Raw genomic sequence first — 15,000 nt, forward strand, 5'->3', positions numbered from 1 at the left:
TGGATCTGTAGTCTACTGTACATGGATCTGTAGTCTACTGTATCTGTAGTCTACTGTACATGGATCTGTAGTCTACTGTACATGGATCTGTAGTCTACTGTACATGGATCTGTAGTCTACTGTACATGGATCTGTAGTCTACTGTACATGGATCTGTAGTCTACTGTACATGGATCTGTGGTCTACTGTACATGGATCTGTAGTCTACTGTACATGGATCTGTAGTCTACTGTATCTGTAGTCTACTGTACATGGATCTGTAGTCTACTGTACATGGATCTGTAGTCTACTGTACATGGATCTGTAGTCTACTGTACATGGATCTGTAGTCTACTGTACATGGATCTGTAGTCTACTGTACATGGATCTGTAGTCTACTGTACATGGATCTGTAGTCTTCTGTACATGGATCTGTAGTCTACTGTACATGGATCTGTGGTCTACTGTACATGGATCTGTAGTCTACTGTACATGGATCTGTAGTCTTCTGTACATGGATCTGTAGTCTTCTGTACATGGATCTGTAGTCTACTGTACATGGATCTGTAGTCTACTGTACATGGATCTGTAGTCTACTGTACATGGATCTGTAGTCTACTGTACATGGATCTGTAGTCTACTGTACATGGATCTGTGGTCTACTGTACATGGATCTGTAGTCTACTGTACATGGATCTGTAGTCTACTGTACATGGATCTGTAGTCTACTGTACATGGATCTGTAGTCTACTGTACATGGATCTGTAGTCTACTGTACATGGATCTGTAGTCTACTGTACATGGATCTGTAGTCTACTGTACATGGATCTGTAGTCTACTGTACATGGATCTGTAGTCTACTGTACATGGATCTGTAGTCTACTGTACATTATTATTCCGACGGCGTGTTATTGCGATGGCACGTTGGTCCGACTCGCCCCATCGCTAACCCTGTCCTTAACCCATTACGACCTAACACCAGATTCTACAAATCTAAATAATGACAATTTTCAAAAAAAAACGATGTTTCCATATCAGCAGTGCTCAAACTTTTTCATGTCAAGGACCCACAGGAATTATGCGTATTTTATTTGGCCAAGGACGCCCATCTCAAAATTATGTTGTTTGCAGGGACTCCCCAGAAGCAAATATTTTAGTTAAAAAAAACCCTTCACTGTGAAAGAAAATATCTTAAAAGATTTGCATACAAAAAATTGCAGAGCTTGTAGATCTGCTATTTTTCAACAGCGATAAAGTTTTAAATATTGGTTGAAGTGGTTAAAAGCTGTAAGGTGACACAGACGCGTCCTCACGTCTAAATGGGTTAAATTAACCCCTAACACCACACGAAGCCACGTTGTCGGACTATAATGCTATTGTTATTTGCTATTTTGTTTCTCTTCTGAGGGTCCCTGCATGGCATGAAACATGTTCCTTGTTTCTCTTCTGAGGGTCCCTGCATGGCATGAAACATGTTCCTTGACTTGAAAAGGTTCTAGAACCTGGTCTATAATATAGACCAGGTTCGGCACCATAATATGGTGCCGAACCTGGTCTATATTATAGACCAGGTTCTATAATAATTGTGTGTGTTTGCGTGCGTGCGTGCGTGCGTGCGTGCGGTATGAAAGAGAGCAGGGTTTTTTCTGCATGGGGAACTTTGTGTATGTATAGTATTAATGGAAGGGGTGTGTGTGTGTGTGTGTGTGTGTGTGTGTGTGTGTGTGTGTGTGTGTGTGTGTGTGTGTGTGTGTGTGTGTGTGTGTGTGTGTGTGTGTGTGTGTGTGTGTGTGTGTGTGTGTGTGTGTGTGTGTGTGTGTGTGTGTGTGTGTGTGTGTGTGTGTGTGTGTGTGTGTGTGTGTGTGTGTGTGTGTGTGTGTGTGTGTGTGTGTGTGGTATTAAGGAAGGGGGAGGGGATGTGTGTGTGTGCTCCACTGGGGCCCCCCTGCTGCTCTGTTGGACTTACCCCTGGCAGCGTCTTCTGCTCATGCAAAGCATTCTGGGCTTTCAGGGCCGACTCTCTGGCACAGTAGGTGAGGAAGGCACAGCCTGGAGAGAGAGAGAGAGAGAGAGAGAGAGAGAGAGAGAGAGAGAGAGAGAGAGAGAGAGATGAGGCGAGGAGGAGAGGAAGAGATAATTATGTTATACTGTACGCTAACTGGGGACAGAGGAGAGAGGGGGGATGGGACATTATCATCACTGAACAAAAAAGCAACACACACATTTCGGTCTCCCGAAACCTCCTGAAACCTCATATGTCCTGACTCGTCAGGATTCAAATTCAGTAGCGAGTATACTGTAGAAGCTGGAAACGCGTCGTTTCCAGGTCTGCTCTGTATACTTTTAATGCTGTCGTGTGATGCCGTAGTCACAGTGTGATCGAGTAAAACGTTGACTTACGAATCCAAGAAACATGAAACGTTTAAATATGGCGATATAGAGGTTTCTGCCCGACATCACCACTGAAATAGCCACAAACAGCACACTCATCCGCCAACCACGCTCACACACACGCACGCACGCACGCACACACACAGACTGAGCCTGCAGCCATCACTCTGAAACTCTGCCTACATGGTCGCTCTGGGAATTATGGGAGTTTGTGTGAGCATGTGTGTGTGTGTGTGTGTGTGTGTGTGTGTGTGTGTGTGTGTGCACCAGGAGAGCCAGGGGCAGCAGCACACAGAGGGAATGACCAAACAGCAGTTGTGTTTGTGTGACACTGCATGCGTGCATGCATGCGTGCGTGCGTGCAAACACATACAAAAATATAAAAGTTGCCGTTTTTCATAGCGGATCGCCGGGCACTGTGATGGTGCCGGAGGGCCGGTCGCTAGCTCTCTCCCCGCCACCCCCCACCCGCCAAGCACGTCAACATCTGACAGAGTCTCTCTCTCTCTGTCTCTCTCTATCTCCCCCCCCAGCATTCTGAAATAGCAGTTATCCATCCATCCATCGCGCCTCCCTGTCTGCTGTGACAGGGAGAGACATCTTTCTGACAGTACACCCCCCCCCACCCCCCCTAACTCCCCAGAGTCCCCATCCACCCACCATCACCACCGCCTCCCACCCACCTCACGGCTCCGTATGTTCGGAAACTATACCAGCTGTGTGGACGAAGTGTACTCGGATGTTGTTGCTTTCTGTACGTATAAAATTATACGAAACCACAATATTACAAATCTCACCCGTGTGAAGTGAGGGGCGCTCTTATATCATCGTACATCATCATGACATCATCGCGTTCCAGCCAATCATGAGTCAACATTGTACTTAAAAGTATAACAATAAGTAAACCTATACCTTCCACCAGGGAGACTACCCACAATGCAGTGGTTCTGTACACACCTGGGGGGTGGGAGGAGGAGGGGGGACATGGGGGAGGGGGGGACTCCCCACCCATCCATCACTGTCACTGTGCTGGTCATGACCAACTGTCAATCCACCCGGGCAACTGCAAATACCCATTCCGTTCTCGGCAATTATCCCATTGATTATTCATCATAACCTTTATTTAAACTCGGAGTACAACTGAGGGGCAGGCCCTCATTTTCAATGTAGCCGAATAACAGAACACAAAATTAGCAATATACAGTACAACAAAAATGTAATATATGAATCAGAAGACAGAAAACACTGAAAACTAAAAACTATATAAAAGATAGCTTGAGAAATAATTAAAACAGTTTCAATGTTGAACAAAAGTGCTGGAAATAATTTCCCTGAATTTACCCATGAAGGAAAGGCAGTGACTTCTGGAGCTCATTCCAATCAAATGGAGCGCTGACGGAGAATGAGCTGCTTTGCCTAACTTTGTGTAAGCAAATATTATTACTTTTATCGGTGCTGTCGGCCAGACAGACACCTCTTATCTCCCTATAAGTCCATATTCTAACTTGTTTATTGTAAATGTTTGCCCTACGTGATCTCACTGCAGCGTCCAAAGTAGCATAACTTTCTGCTACTTTTCGAATATGATGAATCCTGAAAAGTAACAGTTTTGGACTGTTTCCACCCTGACAGAGATGATATATATAATATATATTTATATATATAATATAAGGTTGTTTTTTTGGGGGTTTTTTTACGTTTTTGGAAACGCTTCGCACCCTGATGACATGCGGCAAAAATAGGGATTGATTATTATCAATTATAGATCATTCTAAATTGATTAGTTCAATTGAATTTACTGTTGCACCCCCTGCAATCCACTGATGAAGGCAAATGATTTTATGAGTTGCAACAAAATGAAGACATTTAAGCACTGAATAGGCCTACAGTAAGATGATGACTATCTGATGTCATCAAAACCCCAGTACACCTTTATATTCAGGTTTTTTACAGTAAGACGATGACTATCTGATATCATCAAAATCCCAAAACCTTTAAATTCAGATGTTTTCCTATTTCAGCTTTGATGCTGTAGACAACTTAATAGTCCAAGGAACTATTAGCTATCACCAGTGACAGGACACAGACAGTGACTTGTTTTCAGGGCTTTGAGGGAGAAACAAACAAAGGCAGCTATACTGTACAGACAAAATAATATCTTAAACAAAGGGGGCACGGAACTGGAAAAGTCCCAATTTCTCACAGTTTTTGGTTTGAGGCGTGCTGCAGCATCCACAGAACGTCCTCCATTGTTAGAAAGGAGAGCACAAGGGGACCAAGGAATTACAGCTGGTTTCGGGAACATCGAAGACTGAGCATTATAAAAAGATTACAATAGACCCTAGCCCCCTCCCCCCCCCCCACACACACTCCTCCACCCAGAGGAGAAAAAAAGGAAAGGCACATTTCGTCTCTGTGGAAATCTCATATATCACAAAACTGTGACTCTTCAGGATTCAAATTAATAAAGATCTACGGAACTTTTACGTTTCGTGGATCTGCTGTACGTTTGTGTGACACTGTAGTGTGATCACACTTACACATGCAGTACTCACGCGCGTTCATTTACGGAAAGAAACACGCAAAAAGTTAGAATATGGAGATAAGGGGTTTCTGTGTGCACTGCGACGACTTACTGTATGAGTTTCCTTTAATAGCTCTCTCTCTCTCTCTCTCTCTCTCTCTCTCTCCCCTATATATATCGTGATATAGCAGACCTTCTTTGTTCTCATGCATAATACCGGGGGCTATTTACATCAGAGCTGCACGGTATGCGCTGTATGCACCATGTATGTAGAAGCAGCACTGCATGCACGGCATGCCTCCCTCTCTCTCTCCCTCCCTCTCTCCCTCCCGGCACCTCGTATGCAGCCCCCCACCCCCACCCCCCCCTCTCTCTCGTGTCTCGGTGTCTTTAACCCCCGGGTCGTCCTGATGGCGGGGCGCTGGGGAGAGACTCCGCCTGCCTGTTGGCGTGTGTTTTTTTTTAATTAACGGGGCCTTCTTCTCTCTCATTAGGCAGAGTAGGAGCTGGACGCTGACAGCTCGGGCCACCTCCCCCCCCTCCCCCCATCCTCCCTCCTATACATATATATATATATATATATATATGTAGTACTCTATCTGGGCGCTGTGGCTATACGCTGCATGCCAGTCGTATAGTGGCGTTGATTGTGACGGCACATTTTGATTTATAGTTTAGTTTTACTATAGTCATAGTCTTTTGAATGCATTAATTAGTATACATCGTTTTAGTCATAATTAAGTCATCTGAAATGTTTTAATGTTTTTTAGACTTTGCACATGCTATAAATAGCCACAACGCGTTGCGCTGCTACTTTCAGAGCGCAAACACCCGAGTGCAACCGAACATAAAACGTCTATAGTCTTTTAGTTTGACTGGATCTCTTCTCCACTAGTCCCCTCCCTAACATTTCTGTCTAGTTTATATTTTTTATAGTTTATTGTATAGCTTTATAGTTTTCATCGGTGAAAAAAGGTATTCGACGAATGTTTTTCGTTATAGTTTCAGTTGACGAAATCAACACTGCTCTGCATGCATGGGCGATGTCGCATTAACGCTATACATGCCAGTGCCGCTCTCGCGGGAGCACAACGTTTTTTCCTCCCCGGGTGGGAGGGGCTTGGATTGTGATTGGGTGAGACGGGTGAGCTACGGAGCGCTCCACAGTGTTCATTGTGTGGGGGGGGGGTTTACTATTCTGTGCCTATCGGGTCGCAACTCGCACTCGGGTCGCAACCCGCAGTTGCCGTGTCAAACGTTGCGTCTCAGTCGCGGTCTAACTAACTAACTATAGGTCTAACTAACTATAGGTCTAACTAACTAACTATAGGTCTAACTAACTATAGGTCTAACTAACTATAGGTCTAACTAACTCTAGGTCCTGCCCAACACGGGGAGGAAAAGGTACGTTCGCGTGCGAGCCTCCGCAATTCACGGCTGACACCCACACACGGCGGCGCGATCTGGTTGTGCTCAGACACACACGTGTACGCACGCACACGCACGCTCACGCACGCTCACGCACGCACACACACATGAAAGCGCGAGAGTCAACAAACGTCCAATTGTCAGGAGTCAGATGCTGGCAGCCGGCTGGGCTGGTATCTAACTAAGACCCACGTTGGCCCAGGAGAGGCACAGAGATAAGCTGTTTGTTTCTGCTGTCAATGTGCTGCCAATTTGGTTTCCAATCACTTCAAATTCAAATCAACAGACAGACAGCACCGCAGAGGAGATCTGAGAGAATGGAGAGAGAGAGAGAGAGAGAGAGAGAGAGAGAGAGAGAGAGAGAGAGAGAGAGAGAGAGAGAGAGAGAGAGAGAGAGAGAGAGAGAGAGAGAGAGAGAGAGAGAGAGAGAGAGAGAGAGAGACTGACAGTAGGACAGGGGACGGAGAAGGAACAGGGGACGGGGGAACAACAGAGGAAGCCCTTGCAGTGAGGGATGCTAAGTATGAGAGAGAGAGAGAGAGAGAGAGAGAGAGGAGAGAGAGAGAGTCAGATAAGATCAGCAAGCTTCTGTGAACACCATCCCCCTGTGTCCTACACTGGCTTCTTATCTCAACCACTGCAGACACCCTAAAGGGACACACACCCACAGAGAGAGAGAGAGAGAGAGAGAGAGAGGGGAATAATATGGAGAAGAGAAAGGGAAAAGATGAAAGACAGTGACTATAGGGAATGGGTAGAGATGTATGAATACTTATTGTAGGGAAGAGAGGGGGGGAGGGGAGGGGGGGGGGTGGTTGCTGAAGAAAAGAGACTCTTCCAAATCCACCCACTGTCACCAGCCCTCATTAAAAAGACAGAGGCGTTGGACCGCGCTGAGCTGTGACCTTGTCAACTACAGGAGAAAAAGAAAAAACCCTTGACTCCGCTATACCTCCGCGCACTATACAAAATACGAAAGGGTGAAGCTGAACTCTGAGATTTAAAAAAAAATGCCCGTAAGGGTCCTCCGGAATCCACCGTGTGTCTCTCGAGATACTAGTAGCACATGTGCTGAAAGCTCAAAATGTCAAACTGTAATTTCTCTTTTTTTTTTCAAATCAGTTCCCTTTCATCCACCTTATTGCCCGCTGCGAGAAAATGCAAATCGTAAATCCAATTTCGGCGGCGTCTAATTGAATTGGGGGCTTAGCGGGGTCCGTTTCAGGCAGAACAAGTTCCGTGGCATTTCGGGGGCCCGGGTGTAATCCATTCAGAATACTGGAGTTTACAATCAGACTCCATTCCTTATAAGATTACTATTATTTCTTTTCCCCCTTCTCTTTTCCCCTCCATATTCAAGGCCCTTCTACGCCATGCTGCTAATCATAGCATCTCTAGGACACGAAAGGTTGAGGCGGGGGAAAAAAATCATGTCAGTTGATATCATTGCGTGTGAGTGAGTGTGTACTGTACATATATATATATATACATACAGTACACTCATAGTCACAGTACTGTATACGTAAGCGTGCGTGCGTGCGTGTGTGCGTGCGTGAATGTATGCGGCTGTGGGCACACGGCGCACACGGACACACAAACAGTAGATATGCAGGGTGGGCTACCCATTAACACACATTCACTTGCTTCACATTCATACAGTGCTGTCTCTCTCTCTCTCACACACACACACACACACACACACACACACACACACACACACACACACACACACAGTCTTATAGGGCGCTGTGCAGACTCATCTTTTTCCTGCTGCTGGTGGCGCGGTGCTGCCTGCCACTGCTGCTGTGCCACTCCACCAGTGCTGCTGGAGATTAAGTGCCTTGCTGAAAGGCACCTTGACGCTGGAGTCTCTCTGCCCGTGCAGCTGTAGAGCCAGCCCTGGGATGTGAACCGCTAACACTCTAGTCACGAGTGCAGTCTACTCCTGTAACCTTGGGAGTTGCTTGGTCACGGTATTAAAAGTGTCACCCGCTTCCATGGACCCACGTCCTGTACAGGAAGCAGTGGTGTCTGTGCTATAGCTCATTGGTTCTGATCAAAGTGGGGTCCGGGGAGGGACGCCATGGGATGGGGGGTACCAGTAAGGGGTCCCCAGCTAAATGTGCTTTGTTTTGTTTTGTTTTGTTTTTATACTTCAATATGTTAAAAAATAGCAGATCTGCACGATCATATCGTGTCACTTCGTGTCACAATATGAGCTTGTAGATCTGCTATTTTTCTATACGCGGACATTTTAACTCAGATCTTTGCTTCTGGATGTCCCTGGCAAAAAAAAATATGGTTTTCGACGGGGGTCTGCAGCCGAATATATCTCATTTTGGGGATCGTTGACACTGTGCTATATAGCTCGCTACGTCGTTCTTGTCCCATTAGGAGAACGGAGGCCAGGTTGTGTCGTCCCCTCCTCGTGACAAGCCTCCATGAATGCATTCATGATGTAATACACAGCCCGGCACAGTCGGGGTGTTTCTAGAGCTATTAATTACTTCGTACCAGCCCGCCATTATGCCTCAGCTCATGCCTTCCAAAGCTATACGCTGGAGAAATGTTATTGCGCAGATTTCTCCATGCAATTATCCCAGGCCTATTAATTCTAGGATTGTTTTTTTTTTAAAGAGCTGAAAGTTCCCTCCTCTCGTCTCGCCACCATCCTTGTAGAACCAGAGCTTGTAGATCTGATATTTTCGTCAAATGTTTGCGGTTCAAATGGTTAAACCACTGAAAACCCAGCATTGGTATTGTTGTGGGGAAAGCTTTAAGCCAGGATCGATCGGCTATTTTCAGTGAACGCTTTCCCCACAATAAATCCTCTAGTTTAGGGCCATGAGGGACTCCGGTCAGCTATGGGGTTTAAGTGGTTAAATGGCTTTATGTTAATGTGTCCATCAGTGCCTCATATAGTCCTGGAACTTTGTCACGAAAACTTTGTTAAAGAAGCGTCCGAATGCAGTCAATAATAGTTCTGTTAGCACGTAGGTTATCTCCTCCAGAGAGGTTTGACCAAGGACAGCCTTTGCTCAGAAAACACTGGAATATATTTTTTGGTGTTTTCCTTTTTTTCCTTTTTTTTAAGGCTGACCTTAAGACAAGAACCTTATCCCACTCGATTTTTTTGGGTTATAGCATGGCTTAGAATAGATAATAGACTTCAATTCACTCGGGTCAAAATAAATAATAACAGAAAATATCCCAAGTTGAGAGAAATGCGCTATGGCCTCGTTAGAGAAGAAGAAACAAAGGATAAAGAGGTATACAGAACTGAATGGCATTGAGGAGAGTTCTGATCCAGTCGTGTACAGCTGACTCTTGGTAAGCTTGATGTGATTGTTTAGATCTGCTTCAAAGAGCCATAAAACGATACCAACACAAACAACATTTGGAGCTTGTCGAACAGAGAGTTCTCTTTCAGAGCATCTTATGTATTCATTCGACTATACTTTAACAAATTCCAAAGGGCTCAATTGTGGGCTCCCTCCTGTTTGAACATCGACTGCGAAGTGAAGAATCGATTTGCGATGCACTGTGAGCTTGTAGATTGGCTGTTTTCATCGAATAGTGTATAGGCCCATGAATATGGACACTAGCGTTCAAGAGAGCGATCACGGTCATCAATTATTATTCAAAGCGATGTTGTGCTGAGATGATTTTATACTCGCCTTACAAACTAAGCTTTGCTAAACAGTTATGATGCCAATTAATGCTGACACCCAAAAACACTCTGTGATTTACTCTTGATTTGGGATATTTTCTATATTACTTTCACAACTCCACTACATTTCAAAGGCAAATATTGTACTATTGACTCCACTATAGGACCACTATATTTCTATCATGGGATTTCCATAGGAAGGGAAGTACATTATTTATTAACCAAATCAAATTGACTGAAAATAGCTGATCCACAAGCTCCCCAAGACATGTCGTGAGCTTGTGGATCCATGCTATTTTCACTATTATTGATGTTTTTTTTTTGTTGTTTTTTAGATTCGTTTTAGGCTTTTCTGCCTTTATATGTATCAAGTGAAGACTGACGGAGAGAGGGAGGGAGAGAGAGAGAGAGAGAGAGAGAGATAGGGAAAGACACACACACACACACACACACACACACACACACACACACACACACACACACACATGTTCACGGCAACATTCCGGCAACAGGGTTGGTAATTCAATAAAGTGAGCGGCAGTCCGTCATGTCCCCTTCACCTACCCCGACCTTTAAGATCATTACTCACCATGGAAGAATAGACAAGAGGTTGATGGGAGGCTATTTTAGGGGGAGGAGGGATACTGGCGGCAAGGTCTCTGGGAGCGCTTTCTCCCCCCGTATCATCTTAAAAATCTTTAATTGGCAGCTGTAAACCCTGATTAAATAAAAAAAAAAGCACTTTGAAGCCCCACAATCCGAGCTGGGAGAATAGCAGAGTGCGCTCGCACCGCCAACAAGAGGGGCTTAAAAAGAAAACTCCGACTTCAATTGCCCTTCAGAGACCATCAACACTTTTTTTTTACCCCCTTTTTTTCATTCTGTAAAACAGGCCTTAAAAATTCAGAAGCTGTTTTCGGGGACTAATGAATACTGGTCTTGAGCGTGATATTATTTCAGCGCAGAGTGCGACAGAACTATATTATAAGGGGGCAATATTACGAGAGTGATCGCGAGTTCATTTATAATGGACTGTTATAGCAGTCCCCGGTTCTCTCCTATATAGACTCCATATGCAGATTCCTCAACTCTCACTTCAGCACAAGACTGCTGGCCGGAAACCCTGCATGTCCAGGACTGTTACTCAGGCATGTGCACGCATAGACATAAAAAAAACTGCCCCCTCCAGACCGTGAATGCAACATTTACTATGGCTTTACTATAGTAAATGCCATACCTGAAGGTTCAGCAGAATCGACTTTTTCCAAACTCTCCTGAACTTGAATGCACATTTTGCGTTGAAATAATTTATCTTTTGTGTAGAAATCCAAGTCGTATTTAGGCTGCATCGTCACAGTAGCTAAAGAGTGTGCACATACTAGCTGCCTACTCTGAGGTATAGGCAGCTACATACTACATACAACATACTACATACTACATACTAGCTGCCTACTCTGAGGTAGGCAGCTCATAATATATGATCCGCTATTTCTGACACTTTTGTCAAAAGTGCCCTTTAAGGGAATTTCAGCCCTGCTGCCTCTCTAGCATTCATACTTTTCAGGAAATGGATATGCATAGTATTTATAGACACGGTTCAATATGTGTAAAACCCACAGACACACTTAGCCTACATTAACTTTAAAAGATATATATATATATATATATATATATATATATATATATATATATATATATATTATTTTTTTTACACACAATAATGTGTGGATTCTCCACCTCTCGTAAGCTTGTAGATCGGCTACTTTTTGCTACTTTTGTGTGATACTGTACTGTAGCTACTATGACGAAATATGGAGATGCGAGGTTTACGTCCCGACAGCGACCACGCAGAACCTTTGACACAGTCGGGGCGACTGTGGCTCAAGAGGTAGAGCAGGTCGTCCAATGATCCATGGGTCGGCGGTTCAAATCCCGGCTCCTCCTGTATACATGTCGAAGTGTCCTTGGGCAAGACACTGAGCCCCAAATTGCTCCCGCATGGCTTCCGCCGCAATCGGTGTGTGAATGGGTGAATGTAAAGCACAGTCTATGTAAAGGTGTGTGAATGGGTGAATGTAGCCTAAAGCACAGTCTATGTAAAGGTGTGTGAATGGGTGAATGTAATGCACAGTCCATGTAAAGCGCCTTGAATAAAGGCACTATATAAATGCACCATTTACAGTCAGACGTGGAGTGAGAGAACGAGGGTGGAGAACGAGGAAACCAGCCGCCGCCAGTGCTAGGCAGGTGAAGTATGAGATTCAAAAAGGGACATTAGTACAATCTTGTATTTCTTGTTACAACATTTGTCACTGATAAAAAGAATGGGGCATTAAATAATAATGGAGGCCATTAGTGATTCCAGTTCTAACTAACTGTAACCAAATAAGTCCCCATGCCTGGTCTGCGGCGAAATGAGGCTATGACGATGTTTGAAATTAAACTCATTACACACCGCATGCATGGCCTGGGTGAATATACTGGCCGGAAGGGTTTTTTGCAATAAATTTCGATAACTGGACATGTCCGGCGAAACTGTCTTCGCCATTGTGCTAAATTACTTTAGCTTTTTTTTTCTTTTTACAGTTAATGCGTGCCATTTTTCAGCAATGCACTAGCATAATAGCAGCAGAGAACAAATGGTCTGTGCGTTGCCCGCCAAACGCCTGGGGTAGTGATAAAGTCTCCTGATTTATGACAAACCAAAACAGTCGAAAAGAATAACAATGTCTTCCGTATAGCCTGGTCCTCTTCTCAAGTTGACTCTGGTGTAAAACACTGGTTCCCAAACTATTTCACGTCAAGGACCCCCAAATTGACAATAATCAGCCTGCAGCGGACCCCCATTTGAAAAGATATGCCAGGGACCCCCATTAGAGAAGATTTTCACGGCTCTAGCGGTGATTCTCAACCAGTTTAATTTGCATTTGACATGCATTAGGCTACACGGAACCACTTTTAATGACATTTCTATCTCTGGGACCCTCAATTTATATTGTAAAATCAATGTTAATTTAACTCTGCAGTGTACAAATTTAACCAAATGGACCCTAAAGACTTCCACTTGTACACTCTCAGAGTTACAGACCCATGAAGGGTTCATTTGGTTTCAAACTATCATTTAGCTGGAACTCCCTCAAGGACCCCTGGGGGGTCCGGACCCCACTTTGGGAACCACTGGTGTAAAGTAACTCCAATTTTTCCAACTTTCTGTACTTTTCCTGCACATCAGAGGAAATATTATATACTTAAACTTTTTGTTTTTGAACGATTTGTAGATTTTGATTATTATTACAAAACATAGGCTACATTAACCCTTTCAGCCATATGTAAGAGACGATCCACATACAAGCTCACATATATATATATATATCACAAAATATATATAGTAGAAGAACATGGAAGAAAGAGAAGAACGTTATAGTTTGCGTTTTGCGCATGCGCGTGCGTGCGTGCGTGTGCTTGTGCGTGTGTGTGTGTGTGTGTGTGTGTGTGTGTGTGTGTGTGCACCATGCAGTCCCCGTAGATAACGAGTCCCCATCTCCCAGAGTGTCCGTCTCTCTAAGCTGTGCTAATCGATGGGCAGGCAGAGGAAAAAGGGCCAGCTCTAATGTGTTGTATGTGAAGGATTTACTGGAGAGCAAAGCCACTGAATCAATGGAGTAGAAAATGCATCATTAGGACGGTGTCGTCCAACACCCCCCCGTCCCGTCCCCACTCAACCCCCCCCCCCCCTCCCTCCCACCGCACCGCTCCCCCCGATGGCCGGGTGACAGGACCCCCCCCCCCCCCTCCTCAACCCCCCCCCCCCCCCCCCCTCCCACCGCTCCGCTCCCCCCGATGGCCGGGTGACAGGACCCCGTCCCTCCTCAACCCCGCCCCCCCACCGCTCCGCTCCCCCCGATGGCCGGGTGACAGGACCCCCCCCCTCCTCAACCCCCCCCCCACCGCTCCGCTCCCCCCGATGGCCGGGTGACAGGACCCCCCCCCCCCTCCTCAACCCCCCCTCCCACCGCTCCGCTCCCCCCGATGGCCGGGTGACAGGACCCCGTCCCTCCTCAACCCGACTTGACGCAAACGGACGGGACGCAAACTCACGTATACACGCCAACGTGTGGCGAATGGCGAGTGAGGTTGAACACCATAAAGCAGTGACCACATGCCTGTTAAGTGGTCAGATGGGTGGGCCACAAGTTCATTTTCAGAGTGTGTTTATTTTAATGATCAAGCCTGCATAGATTGGATTATCCAACTAAAAACATTCACATGGAATCAGGCAAGCGGTAGACGACAAACGGCAAAACGCGCTGCAGGGCACGGAGCGGTAAAAAGATAAAAAAAATGTAACGTTGATGCTACCGCTTACCGTCCTGCTCCCGTCCACCGCTTGCCTGGTCCCATGTGAATGCAGCATAATACAGTAGGCATGGGACAATAGTAGTTTACAGTGGTGGAAAATAACGAAGTACAATTACTTCGTTACTGTACTTAAGTACAAGTTTGGAGAATTTGTACTTTTATTGACTACTTTTCTTTTGCTGTATTTTTACTTTTACTTCGTTACATTTACAAGGAAAAAATCGTACTTTTAATGCGCTATATTTAAAATCGGACACCTCGTTACTCGCTACAAATTAAATAATAAAATCTTATATTTGTCTTACTGGAGGAATGCGCAGTTGAGAATTGAACAGGGCTGCTCCACTCTCAGATAATAGGGGGCGGAGTTGTGTTCTGCTGCCTGGCCTGCTTTGAAGACGGCAAGACGCACACACTGTGTTGTTTTGTCACACGCATTCAACATGGATGCATTAAACATGCCTTAATATTTAGCGGAAAACCAACCAATAAGTCCCTATCCGACACAAATTAACTAATCTTTCTCAGCCGTCACTGGAGCGCGCATCTAGCTACTGCATGATGATCATGCACGCTGACAGACAGCAGACACTGTCCCAACTCCTAACACAAACACTGAGGGAACTTGTTGTTGTACACACATAATGTG

General features: G+C 45.2%; 1 protein-coding gene across 1 annotated transcript in view; it reads right to left on the minus strand.

Moving 5' to 3' along the window:
• The window catches only part of celf4 (CUGBP, Elav-like family member 4), a gene marked incomplete at its 3' end in the record, with an annotated part of 141,297 nt that overhangs the window by 98,242 nt on the left and 28,055 nt on the right, over positions 1–15,000 (minus strand). The window contains exon 2 of the mRNA XM_080783195.1: positions 1,946–2,028. Within this exon, the coding sequence (XP_080639321.1) occupies positions 1,946–2,028 (83 nt within the window). The remainder of the gene's footprint in view (positions 1–1,945; positions 2,029–15,000) is intronic.

The sequence above is a fragment of the Protomyctophum bolini genome, assembly GCF_963924005.1.
Source record: "Protomyctophum bolini genome assembly, chromosome: 2".
NCBI classification, from domain to species: Eukaryota; Metazoa; Chordata; class Actinopteri; order Myctophiformes; family Myctophidae; genus Protomyctophum; species Protomyctophum bolini.